The sequence below is a fragment of the Leptopilina boulardi genome, unplaced genomic scaffold, assembly GCF_019393585.1.
Source record: "Leptopilina boulardi isolate dan_hultmark-lab unplaced genomic scaffold, ZJU_Lbou_2.1 LbouV2_371, whole genome shotgun sequence".
NCBI lineage: Eukaryota > Metazoa > Arthropoda > Insecta > Hymenoptera > Figitidae > Leptopilina > Leptopilina boulardi.
The window spans coordinates 351,594-367,781 of NW_026137942.1; the positions used below are offsets into that span (position 1 = coordinate 351,594).

The 16,188-nt window shown below is 28.7% G+C and overlaps 1 protein-coding gene across 2 annotated transcripts in view; it reads right to left on the reverse strand.

Annotated features, from left to right (window-relative positions):
* Positions 1-6,269: 6,269 nt before the first annotated feature.
* Positions 6,270-16,188, reverse strand: part of LOC127287480 (metastasis-associated protein MTA3) — a 79,823-nt gene continuing 69,904 nt past the window's right edge. For both annotated transcript variants that reach the window (XM_051314431.1, XM_051314432.1), the window contains 4 exons: positions 14,800-15,421; positions 12,773-12,919; positions 11,319-11,577; positions 6,270-7,218 (listed from right to left, as the gene is read on the reverse strand). In XM_051314431.1, the coding sequence (XP_051170388.1) occupies positions 7,080-7,218; positions 11,319-11,577; positions 12,773-12,919; positions 14,800-15,421 (1,167 nt within the window). In that variant the 3' untranslated portion in view covers positions 6,270-7,079. The remainder of the gene's footprint in view (positions 7,219-11,318; positions 11,578-12,772; positions 12,920-14,799; positions 15,422-16,188) is intronic.

Here is a 16,188-nt window from a genome sequence, read left to right on the forward strand (position 1 = left end):
CTTGGGGAGAATTTCCCACAAGCGGAAGTGATTTACACTGATGCTTCTCTTAATCCCGAAACGGGTAGGGTTTCCTAGGCTTTCTTGGTGGAGAGTACTAATTTTATATCGGCTTCACCTTTACAGCCCATTTTAACTATTCTTACTGCGGAACTCTATGCTATCTTCAGAGCGGTGAAATATGCACGTGAGCAGAATTTTAGGGAAGTCCTTATAGTCACAGACTCACTTTCTGCTGTGCAGCGTATTGCAAACTGTTTGAGGTATTGGGATTCCCTTGAAATAGTATTTTCTATTCTTAAACTTGTACACATGGCTCCGTCGATGAAGTCCTCGCAGTCTGTAAACATAAGCTTTCTTTGGATTCCTTCCCATTCTGGATTTAAGGGTAATCATAAGATTGATAGAGTGTGTAAGGAGGTCAATGGCTCGGTAAATAGAATTCCTTTCTTCCGTCCTTTAAATGATATCATCAAGACAACTCTCCTTCCCGACCGTGAGGCATGGTTTACTCAGTTGTGGCCATTTTCTGATAGAGATCTTCTAAACCATTGGTATTTTACAAACATCAGTTTTAATTCACGTAGACCCTGGTTTAGGGATATATCCTTACCAAGAGCTTGGATAAATGTTATAACTAGATTAAGATCAGGCCATACATGTACGGCGGAGCACTTCGAAAGGATGAGATGGAGTTTGGAGAGTGGTTGTAGATGTAGTGCGGACCGAAAGAGCTTGGAGCATCTATTACACTCGTGTCCCCTCTTGGAGCCTAAGAGAATCAGTTCTACTCATTTCTTGAGAGAAAGTTTCCCAATATGGTCCCCTTAGTAGACTTAATCTTTGCACCTAATAAAGAGGTAGTCAGAAAGCTGGGCGGCTACTTTTGTTCAAATGGTCAATTTGTTTAGGGCAAATGTAAGTATGATGGAGCAATGTGTGGGTTGGTGATTGTTCATCCTGGGCAGCAATCTTATTGTTAATTGTACTGGGCTTTACTAGCACAATTGCAATGATTGGTCTTATATGTGAGGCAATCGCCTAACACTCGCTATGCGATATGCCATAAAGTTGAGGTATCCCTAACCCTGAATAACCTCTCCTATTGGCAGAAACCTTAACATCATACGCTCTACGTCAGATGTGACCGGGGATATTAGCGACCCCCCGTGGACGCCTCCTGTTTTGGTGCAGATTTCTGGACAAGTTTTAAATACTCACATATGAGTATACTTACTTCTCTTCTCTCTGTTTATTACGGAAGCTTCTACGCGCCACCACAAAACCAAGTTTATGCTCGATTCATTTTAGCCTCGAAAACTAAAGAACCGTTTGTGATTTCGCTGTTTCCATGTTTTTGACGTGAAAAACCGCGAGGTGGTTCGGGTGTTCGGTCGTTCGCAGATTCGACAATTTGTCCAAAATCGTGTAACATTGTCTTTTTAGTTATATTTATAGATAAAAGTAAATACGTTGATATTTCGATTCTTAAATTTTATGTAAGATTGTATGATGTCCGCAATTAAATAAAGTTTTTGCTTTTATTTTGAGTAGAAAATATCGTTATTTTGAGGTGGATTGTTGTTTTTCTTTGTTATCTATGTAATAATAAATATAAATAAATAATCGGTTTATTTTAATATGAGGTTATGTAGTATGTATGCACGTGAGATTTTACATAATATAATTGACCTTCCTTTTCACAGGTTTATCTTATATTATTTACAATAATATATCATGCTTAGAGAGAAGTAATTATTTAATAGGATGTTAATAATCCTGTGTCTGACTGAATTGCGAAAGTGTTTCTTATGAATTTCAGCCTATTTATAAAATTTTTTTATTATATATAGTACATGATATATTTCGTTTCTTATAATAGTGAAAAAAATAATTGCATTGTCGAAAAACTTCTTTATAATAATTGGAAACGCATTTGATGGTAAATTTTATAGATAAAAGTATTATGAAGATAATTTAATTTTCCAAAATGTACTCATAGTTAATATTAAAAACTCAAATTTCAATAGTTTTGAAATTGAAGTAATTGTTAAGGTGCTTATATACCTCAAATTTCGATCAGATGAACATTATTTCTGGACCGTGAAAATGCGTGAAAAGTCATTTTCACGGCGGGTATTTTTGAATTGTTTTATACAAAAAATGTTTTCTTAAGAAATATAATATTAAATAATTGTTTTAATATGTAAGAACACTTTAAAATAGTGATAGAGAGATGATTTGATTAAAAAATTTAGCAAATTTTGCTTTAAAACGTTTTCTGCTACAAGAAAGTGTAAAATGACGATGTTTGTGAAATGGTTTGTACAGAGCTTCTTCCTTGTGAGTGTCTCTCAGAGTTTTGTTTATGTTATGTCGGTTCTTTTTAACTTGTAATAAATAATGAGTGCTGAAAATAAATCGGTAAGTTGAAATGTTTATCAAATAAATTTAAATTCAACTAATTGTTTCGAATAACTGAAAGAAACATGTACACATGTACACTGTACAAACCATTTCACAAACATCGTCATTTTACACTTTCTTGTAGCAGAAAACGTTTTAAAACAAAATTTGCTAAATTTTTTAATCAAATCATCTCTCTATCACTATTTTAAAGTGTTCTTACATATTAAAACAATTATTTAATATTATATTTCTTAAAAAAACATTTTTTGTTTAAAACAATTCAAAAATACCCGCCGTGAAATGACTTTTCACGCATTTTCACGGTCCAGAAATAATGTTCATCTGATCGAAATTTGAGGTATATAAGCACCTTAAGTGTTAATTGCTGCGACGAGAGTTTTTTACAATTCTCTTTTTTAGAATAATTGAGTTTTAGAGAATTCTCAAGAAAATGTTTTAAAATTATTCAATTTTAAATCTTTATTAAAATTATTAAAAATGAATGATTTGAAGACAATTTTTTAAAACAATTAAAATTTGAAAGATTATAAATTTTATTTTTTGATAATATAATAATGAAAGTTTTCAATTGAAAAAATTTAAATTATTTGATTTAAATTTATAAAAATCTTCTAGAATTTTCTTTGAAAAGTTTTTTTAGAAGTTAATATTTTGAAAAAATTTATCTTTCATCTTTCTTTAATGGAAATTATAAAATAAAGAAATTAGTTAGGATCAGCTGGGGTAAATGGAAACACATTTGCTATATTTCACCAATAACATAAGTTTTTTCTTTTAAATCGCAATACTTTCGGGTTTTTTGTGTATTGGGTTATTATTTCACTTCCGTGGAATAGTTTTATGGAGTAGTAAAAAATTTGGGTATCATTAAATCGCAATAATCATCTGTTTCTATTTACCTCTAAATTAGAAGATAATAGAAATAGAAACAGATAATTATTTCTTACAAATTTTAAGAAGAAATTAATTTTAAGTATGCAAATGTTAAAGGATACAAAAAATTACGTAAAAAATTGTATTTACTTTTATCAATAAATATAACTAAAAAGACAATGTTACACGATTTTGGACAAATTGTCGAATCTGCGAACGTGCGAACGACCGAACACCCGAACTACTTCGCGGTTTTTCACGTCAAAAACATGGAAACAGCGAAATCACAAACGGTTCTTTAGTTTTCGAGGCTAAAATGAATCGAGCATAAACTTGGTTTTGTGGTGGCGCGTAGAAGCTTCCGTAGTTTATAGTTCTGACACTCGGCTATGCCACAAGTCATTTAAGAAGAAGAAGAAGAAGGAGAAATGATTTTTAAGTTATAAAGATCACAAAATGAAAAGAATTTAATTAAAAAATTTAATTTTTTATTGAAAAGTACGAATTTAAAGTATATGAAGTGCTGAAAACTGTCAATTTTTTAGCCATTAGAAAATATGCAAAACAACAGAATTTACCATTAAAATAAAAATAAATTATTGGAGTTTACCAAGAATGAATGAATTTATCATCATTTATCAATTGATATAATTAATTAAAGATGTAAAATAATATATAAATATGATTTTAAAATGCACCTGTCAAATATCCTAATTTGGCGATTTTTATTCAGTAATTATACAAAATAGGAAACATTAAATTAAATAAAAACTTACCAAATATGAAGTTCTTATCAAACTTTTAGAATTTCTTTGCACTTTTCTTCTCTTTTCTTCATAAATATAAAAAATTTTTAAAATAAAATAGCCAATATTTAGTGTCCTAATTAGGTTATTTGACATGTGCACTTTAAAATCATATTTATATATTATTTTACATCTTTAAATAATCATATCAATTGATAAATAATGATAAATTCATTCATTCTTGGTAAACTCCAATAATTTCTTTATCTTTATGTTAAATTCTGTTTTTTTTATATTTTCTAATGGCTAAAAAATTAACAGTTTTCAGCACTTCATATACTTTAAATTCGTATTTTTCAATAAAAAATTAAATTTTTAATTAAATGCTTTTCATTTTGTGATCTTGATAACTTAAAAATCATTCCTGTAAAGTATTTTAATTTTTAAAAATTAGTCAGCAACGACTTCAGTCGAAATATATTGAATTGACCCATGAACAATAACAAAACGAAATTCGGAAAATAAAATGTAGATGCTGATAAATAAGCAAACAATTATTTTAAACATATTAGAGCATTTTTTCGAATTTTTAAAATGCGCAGAACATAAAAAATTAATTGTTTATAAACAATTTTTTAAAAAAATATGAAAAAATTAATTTTTTTAAATTTTAAATGGAAATCTATTTCCTCACCTTTGTGTATATAACAGTCAAAAATAAAATTTATGTAATAGTTTTGATCGAAAAACAAAACCTGGAGCACAACTCTCCCCTATAATTATAGTTTTATATTTTTTAATGAATGTCATTTGCATACTCTTGATATTTTTTTACATTCTCATCACATGAGAAGGTATTAAAATTGATCGAAAATTGAATTTTTCTATTTTCATGAAATCTTCAAGTGTTGAGGTGCCCTGAAACGAAAAATCATGGTCCGGCGAATGTGTCTGTCTGTTCGTAGACACAAAATGTTGTTGACACAATAACTTTTGAAAAACTCATCCAATCAAATTGCCCTTTAACATAGATAAAATTAGTGTCAAAATGAAGGCTAAGTTCGTTAGCCAGCCATTTTCGACGAAAAATACAAAAACTAGAGCATTTTCAAAAATCAAAAATTTAAATTTTTTAATAAAACCATTTTTTTTCACTTCACAGTTTTATAGTTGAGGAGAAAGCAAACAACTTTTCTATGTGACATTTTTTGATTAAATTGAAATTGTTATGAAACAATTCTGACTTCAGATTCGTGTACAGTGCCTCAAAATACGTAAGGAAAGGGTATTCTGTTCCCAAATCAGAAAACTTTTTTTATTTTGTGTGGCTGTGTAATTAAACAGGCTTTTAAATGGTAATTACTGTTTAAAAAATGTTTTCTAACTGCACACTTCAATAGCTTAGGTGAAATTAAATTGTACTGTTTTCTGTGACATTTTTGTATTTAACATAAATTCAATAATTAAATAGCTTTAAATGTCAAAAATACCAAAACTTTTTTTGGGGCGGTATAGATTCTACACAAATAAACCCTACACGAGAAAATTGCGCACCGATAATTTTACAAAAAAAAAATCCTACACTTGGACAATAAGCAAAATAAAATTAATAACATAATTTTATTCTACACATTTAATTGCACACAGGAAAACCCTACACCGTTAACTCTGAAAAAAAAATTCTACACAATAATATGCGGAATAAAATTTAAAAACAAATAATAAAAATTCTAAACGATTAAATACTACAAAATATAACCGTACAAATTAAATTGCACTCAGGAAAACCCTACACGATTAACTCTGCACAACTCTCCACGGTTAATTAGAATTTTTTATATTCTACACAGTCGACATGGCAACCCTGTTTTTTTCATGAATAAACATACTTATGAGTAAGTATATAAGGTGCAGAATCTTCTTGTGCAGAGTTAATCGTGTAGGGTTTTCCTGAGTGCAATTTAATTTGTACGGTTATATTTTGATCGCTATTTTTAACATGATGAGGAAGCTAAATGGTCATGAAATAAACAATTTGTTTTAAAACTTAAACGGTAAAATAGAGTTAATTCGAAAAAATTGATTTTCGACAAAATGAATGAGGTATTTTCAATATTTGAGATAGCGACATTTGGGGAGATTAGATTCGAGAAATTAATCGTAAATAAAAAATTTAATATATTTAAATTGGATAGATGATTAAGATAAAACAATAAACAATTTTCTTATTCACGTTTATATTTATTTATTAATTATTTCGACGGAAGTCATCATACTTGAAAATTTAATAAAAATATTCACAGTGAGCACTCTTTCTCTTCCTTACAATCGCTTGCAAACGCTCTTATCAATTCACGCTAAATTTCTCTTTCACACATATTAGTTTCGTTCGCTCAAGAATTTTCTCATACTCCATGCATTCATTTTCTTTCGTTCTGTAAAACGAACGGCGACTTTCGCAATAAGTCATTAACACTTAAAAATTTTTCAATCAATTTTAAGAATTGACTTCAATTCGAAAGGGAACGCATTGTGTTGTTACTCGGGCTTTGCGTTTATGAATTAAATTGTTTGGAGAAGTATTGTATGCAATTATGTATATGTACATTCATTTACTAATAATTATTATTAACAAGAATAATTAATACAAATAGAAAATCATAATTCAAGATGAATGCTTTCAATTTCATTAAGTTTGATTAACATTAATTTTCAAAGGAGTCTTTATCTCATCCATTCGTTAACAGTTAAAGAAATATTCAGAAAAAGTTTACCTTTTTTCTCAAAAATTTTCTGATATTCATCGCCGAATACATTCAAAAATTCTCACTATTAGATAACAAATAGTTTTATCATTCTCCAGCAAAAAGATTATCCTTATTCTTTTCCAATTTTTTTTTCCTTTATTAACTATTACTTTTCGTATTCCTTCTTTCTTTCTCTCTCTCTCTCACACACACACACAGACACACACACATACATCCACACACATTCTCCTTACTGTTTTTCTATCCAATTATAATTAATTATTCAGTCGAGAATAACCACCATATCTTCGCCTCGAGCTGATCTTTGAGAATGAGTTACATGAACAGGAGCCGACAATCTACGCCATGGTTTTCGTGCTGCTCTTCGTATCTCGATAGACGACAGTGTTCTTCGAAGTCTTCTGCAATATGAAAAATGAGCAATTCGCAAATTAACAAATAAAAAAAATTCTACATAATTTAACAAAAAAAACTGAATAAAATATATACTTTTAAATAGCCTCAGATTACTAAAGAATCGTCATATAATATAACGGGATTAAAACAAATTCGGTGTACAAAGATAAAACTTCATTGAAAATAATATTTAAATTGATTAAATAAAAAACTTAAAATTATGATAAAAGTCTTCTGACATAATCCATTCGAATAATTTTAAATTCAGTTTAATCGTTGTAAAAGAAATTATAAAGGATGTATGGACTCTTTCTTGTAGTTAATTTTATTTTTTTAACAACGAAAGGATCAGATTTCTTCTAGAAGCTAAACAAAAAGAAATCAATTATCAAAGTCCGCTTTTTGTCTCTTTGGCCTTACAGTGTATTCAATTATTACTAATAACGATCACCAAGATTACAAAGAATTTAAAAATCCCGTTATTGATTCTGTAGCCTTTTATCATCATAGGCATGTACACTACCGTCGGAAATTGTCGGTACGGCTGAAGTGAGAGGAGTAGAAATTTGGTGCTGACTTTAAAGCAAGATATTTTAAGTTAGAAAAAAGATAGAGACTTCTTACTTAGATGGATGGAAAGCTGATAAAATTCTGCTTCTCAATGTATATGAGGAAATTTTTTTTCCTTTTTAGGGTTCCGTACTCGGTTCGGAACCCTATTAATATCGGTTTTTTTGAAATCGTGTACCCCCCCACCCCTAGCGGCCACACGAATTTATCTGGAAAGCTGAAATTTAGTACACATATGTATTTTCGCGTGTAGATTACAGGAAAAATATATCGAACTTGATTCAGATCAATTTACATAGCGTTGTCATGGAAAAATAAAAAATTTCGAAAAAATTGATTTTTTCTCCCAAGCGCCCACAATATTCAACCCAAACTGTTCATATTTGCTGCAAAACTGTATTTTTGCGTGAAAAATACAGGGAAAAAATGTAAGCGCGATTGGAGTTGATGATGAATTTTTATCAAATTTTTGACGAAAAATGATAAATTTAATAAAAATTGTATTTTTCCGCAAAAAACGAAAAAAATCGAGGGTTCCGTACTCGAAGCGAACTTATTTGGTATAAAAATAAATGTTTAAAAAATATGTGTTGTATGTTAAATAATATGTGATACAAAAAGAAACAATTTTTTAAAAAAAAATTTAAGAAAATTGTTCCTCCTTTCGTATAAAAACAAAAAAAAATTTTAAATATGTGTTGTATTTCAAATAATATAAGTGATACAAAAAGAAACAATTTTGTAAAATTTAAGAAAATTGTTCCTCTTCGTATCACTTATATTATTTGAAATACAACACATATTTAAAATTTTTTTTTGTTTTTATACCAAAGGAGGAACAATTTTCTTAAATTTTTTTAAAAAAATTGTTCCTTTTTGTATCACATATATTATTTAACATACAACACATATTTTTTAAACATTTATTTTTATACCAAATAAGTTCGCTTCGAGTACGGAACCCTCGATTTCAGTGCGAGTGTAACTCGCACTTGTCCGATTTTTTTTGGTATTTATTACACCCAAAAGATTTTAAGCAAAAATTATGCAATTTTCGTACTGTCGTACTAATGTTTTTGACTTCCGGCATAATCTAGAATAATGTATGGAAAAATTTGACAATTTTACAAAATAATCTTTAAGATCTCATCTTTAATTTGCATTTTTGAAACTATAAAAATGTTTTGTGGTTCCTGAAATATGTTAAAAAAGGTCCGAGCATGTTTTTCTACAAATCAGCCGTCGATCATCACTTTTTGCCGCCTCGCTTCTGGCTTGTAGAAAAACATGCTCGGACCTTTTTGAACATATTTCAGGAACCACAGAACATTTTTAAGTTTAAAAAATGTAAATTAAAGTTGAGATCATAAAGATTATTTTGTAAAATTGTCAAATTTTTCCATACATTATTCTAGATTATGCCGGAAATCAAAAACATTAGTACGACAGTACGAAAATTGCATTATTTTTTCTTGAAATCTTTTCGGTGTAATAAATACCAAAAAAAGAAAAAAAATTTCCTGATATACATTGAGAAGCAGAATTTTATCAGCTTTCCATCCATCTAAGTAAGAATTCTCTATCTTTTTTCAAACTTAAAATATCTTGCTTTAAAGTCAGCACCAAATTTCTACTCCTCTCACGTCAGCCGTACCGACAATTTCCGACGGTAGTGTATGTATAAATTTTATTGTTTAAATTATACCAGAGAAAAATTAGAAAACTTTTTTATAATATTTTTTTATTATTTTTAATCTAAAAATATTTTTTTCGTTCTTTACAGAAAAAAATTATATACGTAGTTTTTTATTTATTTATAAATGCCCAACTGTCCACGTTAATTATTTGCGTTCAAAAAATATTTAATCAATCGAAATTTTTTTAAACATATCAAGATTTTAACCCAACAAACACTATCACTGAGTATCAGACTAAACAGTTCAGTAGTATTAGTTCTAGGCTTAGCTAAATCTCAAAAATCAAAAAATTTTCATTTTTTTGAATATAATTTTCTAAAGTATCGAATATTTAAAAAAAATTTTCAACCAAACTTTATTTTTTTACTTTTTTTACCCGACAAAAAAGGTTTAAACAAAATATATAGAAATATATAGAAAATATATAGAAAATATATTTTGTAAGTCGAAAAAAACTCTTGACAAAATTTTTAAATCTTAACCCTTTTTTTAATTTAAAAAATTTTTTTTAAAAGAGAACAAAACATTATCATATTGTATGTTTTTGGGGTCGCTGAATTTAAATTTTTGGTCAAAAATAAAAAATGGCGAAGTAAAATTTAAAAGTTAACGAATCTGGATGAAAATTTTCAATTTTCTGATCGCCATTTTGAATTTTTTATTTTCGACCAAAAATTCGGATTCAGCGATCCCAAAAACCCTCGAGTAACCATTTTCAGCCAGATTCGTTATCTTTAAAAATTTTTTTTAGTCGCCATTTTGAAGCCGCCATTTTGAATTTTTTATTTTCGACAAAAGATTTGGATTCAGCAACCCCGAAAATCCCCGAGTAACCATTGTCAGACATAGTTGTTAACTTTTAAATGTTTTTTTTTTTATGCCGCTATAGCGGTCATAGACATAAAGGGTACGACTTTTCTGTGCCGCTATAGCGGTCAGTGACAGTGAAGGGGTTAAATATTGGCAAACTTAAAAATAAAAGGTTATTTCAAAAAAGTGCGAAAATTCATAAATTTCTCCAAATTCAATAAAAGTTATTAAAAGTTACTAAGGGTAACTATAGTTTATTGTGAGAATATTCAAATTTATTTCATTTTTAAAGAGAATTTTTTAAGGTAAACGCATAAAACCAAAAAGACTTAGATTCTTTGGATAATTATGGAATAAAATAAAAAATGCATATTACCCAAAAATTTACTTTGTAACGAGTGAAAAACATTGTAGTGATTTGTTTTTGTGTTAAAAAACGTAAAAAAGTCTATTTTGAATTTGATCAAGGTGCAAGTTAGCCTTAAAAAGTGACAGTTATTAATATTTATACAATTTCAATTTTAATTTAAAAACATTTTTAATGTTAGTTGAAGGATAATTGAAGGGCTTATTAGGAATAATTTTAAGCAATTTAATATTTAATATTTTTACAATTAAAATAACAATTCGTTTTATAATTTCCGCAAATGCGAGGCAATTATGGAACAATTTTTAAGTTTAAATAGCTCCGTCAATTTTTTTTTGTTATTGAAACTTAGAGAGGTAATCTTCAAAAGGGTGTTCACAATATATTTGAATAGCTAAAAAAACTTTTTTTTAACAATTTAGATTTTTGTCGAAGAAAAAAATGAAAAAATCGTGTTTTTTGTTCCATAATTTCCCTGGTTGAGGATATACCACTTTTTCTGTAAAGAAAGAAAAAATATATATCCGAATTTAAAAGATCACAGATAAATTTCTCGAGGAATCGCCTATATAGATTTGTGCCTCTTGCAAATTATTGGAATTTCTCGTAACTTCTTTAACTACGGTATATATATATTATTTGAGAATAGCAATTAACTTACTTTGTCTGATCGGTGGCTCTGAAATAAACATCATCTGGAGCATCCATCCACGAAATTACTTGCTTCCGAGCATTGCTTCTAGAAAGAGGTGGGTCATGAGGTATAGCGTGGGCGTGGGCAGCTCGTCCATTTAAAGGTGGTACAACAGACAGTGTCGTTGGAGTCGCATGTTCAACCATGTGTTTTGCATGTAACGTCTGTGAATGGTGAATTCTTTTTGGTGGTGGTCCACCAGGAATTCCAGCGTTAAGAGCAATACCTTTTCAAATAAAAAATAAAACCCTATTATTTTCAATTTCTTAATTTCATAAAAAGAAGTAAATAACTTTCTTCATTTTTAGGATCAAGAGTTAATTTTTGTTTGTCTAACTTCTTTTAGGATTCACAGTTCATTTTTATTAACGGTACAGTGACCGACACCTTGAGTATACTTTCAACTTTAAATGACATTTTATTCGTATTTATTATAAATTTAGTTATTAAATAAATTGTAATAAAAGATTTGGATTTAAATTAATATGTTTAAAATTGTATAATAAAAAATTATTTCTTACATTTATTAAATAATTCACAATTAATAAATGCCAATTCTGGTGATTCTTTCATAAACAATATTAGTTAGCAAATGAATAGCTTTATCAATTTTAAAGATCCGGAATTCAATGCAGTTTAGTTAGTTTATACCTATTTTGTGCACAATAAAAGTATAATGTTGATTTATTGGTCATTTTATATATGTATTATGCAAAAAATATATCTACATAAAAACTGAAGTTCACCATCTCATAACAAAATCTGAAATTAATTGTGGATCCTAAAAATTGATAAAAATATGGATTTGTTAATTAATATTGTTTATAAAGTAACCACTAGAATGGATTTTTATTATTTAATTTTTTATTTATAAATTAATAAATTTTCATTTATTTTTTCCCAAAAGAAATAAAAATGAACTCGACCCTAACAATAAAGATAGTTATATATTTGTTATCTAATATTCTTATAAAACTATTATTAATTATTTTATAACTAAGTTGCTTCAAAATAACGAAATATTTATATTTTATCAACAAATTTGTGACATATTGGTTTAGAATTTCTAAATTTCAAAAAATTAATTTTTTGACTTCCTATATGATTAAAACAAGTTTCAATAATAGTGATTTAACTATTTATAACTAATTAAAAAAATTTTCTTTAGTTAACACATTTAGACATTCTTTAAAGGAACTCCCGCTTTACTTTAAGTAATAATCAAACTTTAAATGCTAGTTTACTGCTGAGTTGTGTGATAATTTTAATAACTTTTCATTAAAAAAAAAGAAAACTGAAAATAATTAAAATTTGTAATCTACATTTGCCTCATTGTGCGTCAGTGGAAAACAAAAAAATAGAGATATTAAATAGAAAGCTTCATGCACAAATTTAAAAGAATAGTAATTTTGGAAACTTACCATCGGAACCATTAATTTCATCGAAAGGCCTTGTGCGTTTTAAAATGGTTTGTTGTATTTGCATAGTTGGCTGTGATTGAGGAGGTGTTAATGGCAGTCTATCCAGTTCTGGTTTATTGGGAATTCTTTCGTACAGCAAACTGCCATCTAAAGATAATATTAAAAATATTTATTGAAAAGTGATACCTTTATTTTTATAAAATAAACTATCATCAATGAAACTATGACTGTAGGAAGTGACAATAATTTTTCACTCAAAATTTTTTTTCCGCGTAATAATATTAGCAATTAATCAACAATAGGGGAGTTCAAAAAAAATATTCGAATTTAAAATTCTTGAATCCAAAACATTTTCTTTTTAAGTAAAATAAAATGTAATATCTTGAAAATACAAATTAATTAATATTAAAGCCATACGCAAAACGAATTTTTATTTTTTACAAAGAATCTCATTTATTTTAGGGTATAAAAATTTTTAATTATCAAAAATGTATTAAAATTTTTTTAATTAAATCGAATACTCCTATTTTTTCACATTTTTTTACAAACCTCACTTTTTACACACGTCTTTGGTAAGCGGTAAAATATATATTATAACTGATGTTCTTTTATAAACTTTACCCTTTTTTTAAGATTTTTGACAATTAAAAGCTTAATAAAATAATAATAGATTATCACGTTGCCGTAGGAAAGTGAGATTTAATTCAAAGGAATATATATTATTTACAAAACATTTTTAACTAAAACTCTGCAAATTTTATCATTTTCAAAAGTTGTAATTAATTTCTTCTACAATTTACTGATATTAATAATTTATATATTGAAAATATTGTTCTTTAAAAAATAATTTTAATTCACAAAGAATTTATTTATTTTTCAAAAAAAGTTTTATTGTACAGTAGAACCTCGATTATCCGAACTTCTTGCGGCTTTTCAAAGTTAAAATGCATTATTTAAATTTTGTTCATCATTCATACTTTTATATTTATCTCTTATATTAATCACTTTTTCCTTTCTGTCAATTCTTGAAATATTTTTGTATTTTTTCCTCTTCACACTATAAATTTGACTTTAGAAAATCATATCTACAAAACTTTTATAAATATAAGCACAACAATTTTTTAACTTCTAGAATGTTATTTGTTTTCGTTTTTCTAGAAATACTTAAGAGTTGAGATATAATATTTCAAAAACTGAATTTACAGGGTTGTTGCAGAAGTCTGTTTTTTACATTATTAATTAGAACTTTGCTACTTTTTATAAAAAAAATCGTTAATTTAGTATAGAGTAGTATATATATATGAAGCATTCTCTAAAAAAAAGACACCCCAAAAAAATGTTCTTAAATTGGCTTGATATTTTGATAAATTATAGTAAATTAATTAAATTATTACTTATATAAATTATAAAAGTAACAAAATCTCAAAATATAAACTTATTTAAAAAAAAATTTTTAAAAGTAGAGGGGATTGAGGGAAAAGAGGTTAAAAATGAAAAATGAGGCTTAATTTTGAAAAAAATAAGATTAAAAAATTTTGTATGAAAAAATACTTTTTAGGCATTAAAAAGTACATGAAAAACTGAACAAAAAACCCTCATGATAAAAATTAATAACCATAAAGTTTTGTAGAAGTTATACGGATTAGAAAAGAACCGTGTTACCTGAAAAATCAAAACTTCAATTCCCTCTATACTGTTTATAATTTTTGAAAACGTAAGTTTATATTTTGAAAATAAGGACAATAATTTACCAAAGTATCAAGCCAATACAAGAACTTTTTTCGGGGTGTCTTCCAATTTCCATAACTTTTCCAGGTCCTGTAGCAATCCTTATTCATTTTTTCAAAGTTGTTACTAAATTTTGATGAATTTAATCCCTGACTTTTCCATACCAAAAAAAATTTCCTGACTTTTTTTCCTAAAAATCTTAAAATTACAGAACCTTTTTGGAAAATGCTTCAATGTCCAAGCATAAAGTTTCTGTCTCTACTCCTAATAAAGAAGAATGCAAAAAGAAAATAACTAACCAGGTGCTTTTGGAGGTCTTGGAAACGAAACACGATCCGGTTGTTTACGTTGTGCTGGTGACGTAAGAGCGAGCCAGTCCCATTCACCGGGTTGTCGAGGTGATGGATGATCACCGAGACGAGTTGCAATGTCAGTAACACGAGGACGGGATCGAGGGCGAACGGCTCTTGCCAAAATTCGAAGTTCAGTTGAACTTTTCGACGTCAATTGTGGTGAAGCGCACAAATGTCTCAATGGAGCTGCATTAACTGGCTGATGAGGAGCTCGCGCCGCATGACGCGTACGTAATTGTGCTGCACAAAGTCTACGAGCCGCACGTGCCAATGCCGATGTACGTAAGTAAAATGCAGATCGAGTTTTCATTACTGGACGTGGTGAACCGCCGCCGCCACCGCTGCCACCACCGCCACCTCCACTTCCAGCGCCAGCACCACGTAAATCGACACCATGAGCGCTCGCGTAGTGACGACTAAGATGAGCTTTCAATTTAAATTCTTTACCGCATGATGGAATAGTACATCGATGTGGTCTGTGAGCACCGCTTATTCCTTTACACTCTTCATCGGAGCCAGCTCCTCCTCTTTTACGCTCTAGATCGGCATCGTCAATTCGCGAAGGAATCTAAAACAAAAGAAAATACAATCAATTTTCTTTTTTCTTACAATTATAATACAAGGTCAGTGGAACGCGCGAATATTCTCCACATTAGACCTGACGGAATTTTTGTCGTGTCCAATTAAAAACACAGGTCTACACAATCAGAATTCTTTATATATATATATAGAATAGGCCTAAGTTAAACCTTCAATGGTACACTGTAAGAACCATATGCGCAAGATAAAAATTTTTTTTTAAAGTTTGGAAAAAATTAGGTTCAAGACACCCAAAAAGTTTATTGGGGTTATAATTGCCCCATTTTTTCAAACTTTAAAAAAAATTTTTATCTTACGCATATAGGTCTTCAAGTGTATGTTTTAAGCTTTAATTTAAGCCTACACTGAGAAAAAAAACTGTCGTTTTAGTGGTAAAGCCATGCTATTTTGGCATGAGTTACAACTGCCAACAGAAAATTTATGTTCTAACATGAAACACTGCCGCTTTAGCATTGTGATACAGAGCGTTCGCAGTATCACAATGCTAAAACGGCAGTGTTTCATGTTAAAACAGCAGTGTTCCAATGGCGGTGCAACTCCTGCTACAATAGCATGACTTTACAGCCGTCGCGGCGGCTTTTTTTCTCAGTGTATATAGAAATCTCTAGCACGTCAGGTTAAGGAGAAAAAAAAATACTGAAAAACCCTCAAAAACACGGTTTTTTGAGACTTTATCGACACTTTAATAAAAATCCTAACGTGATATGCAATTTTGAAACCAGGGATCGTGTTCAA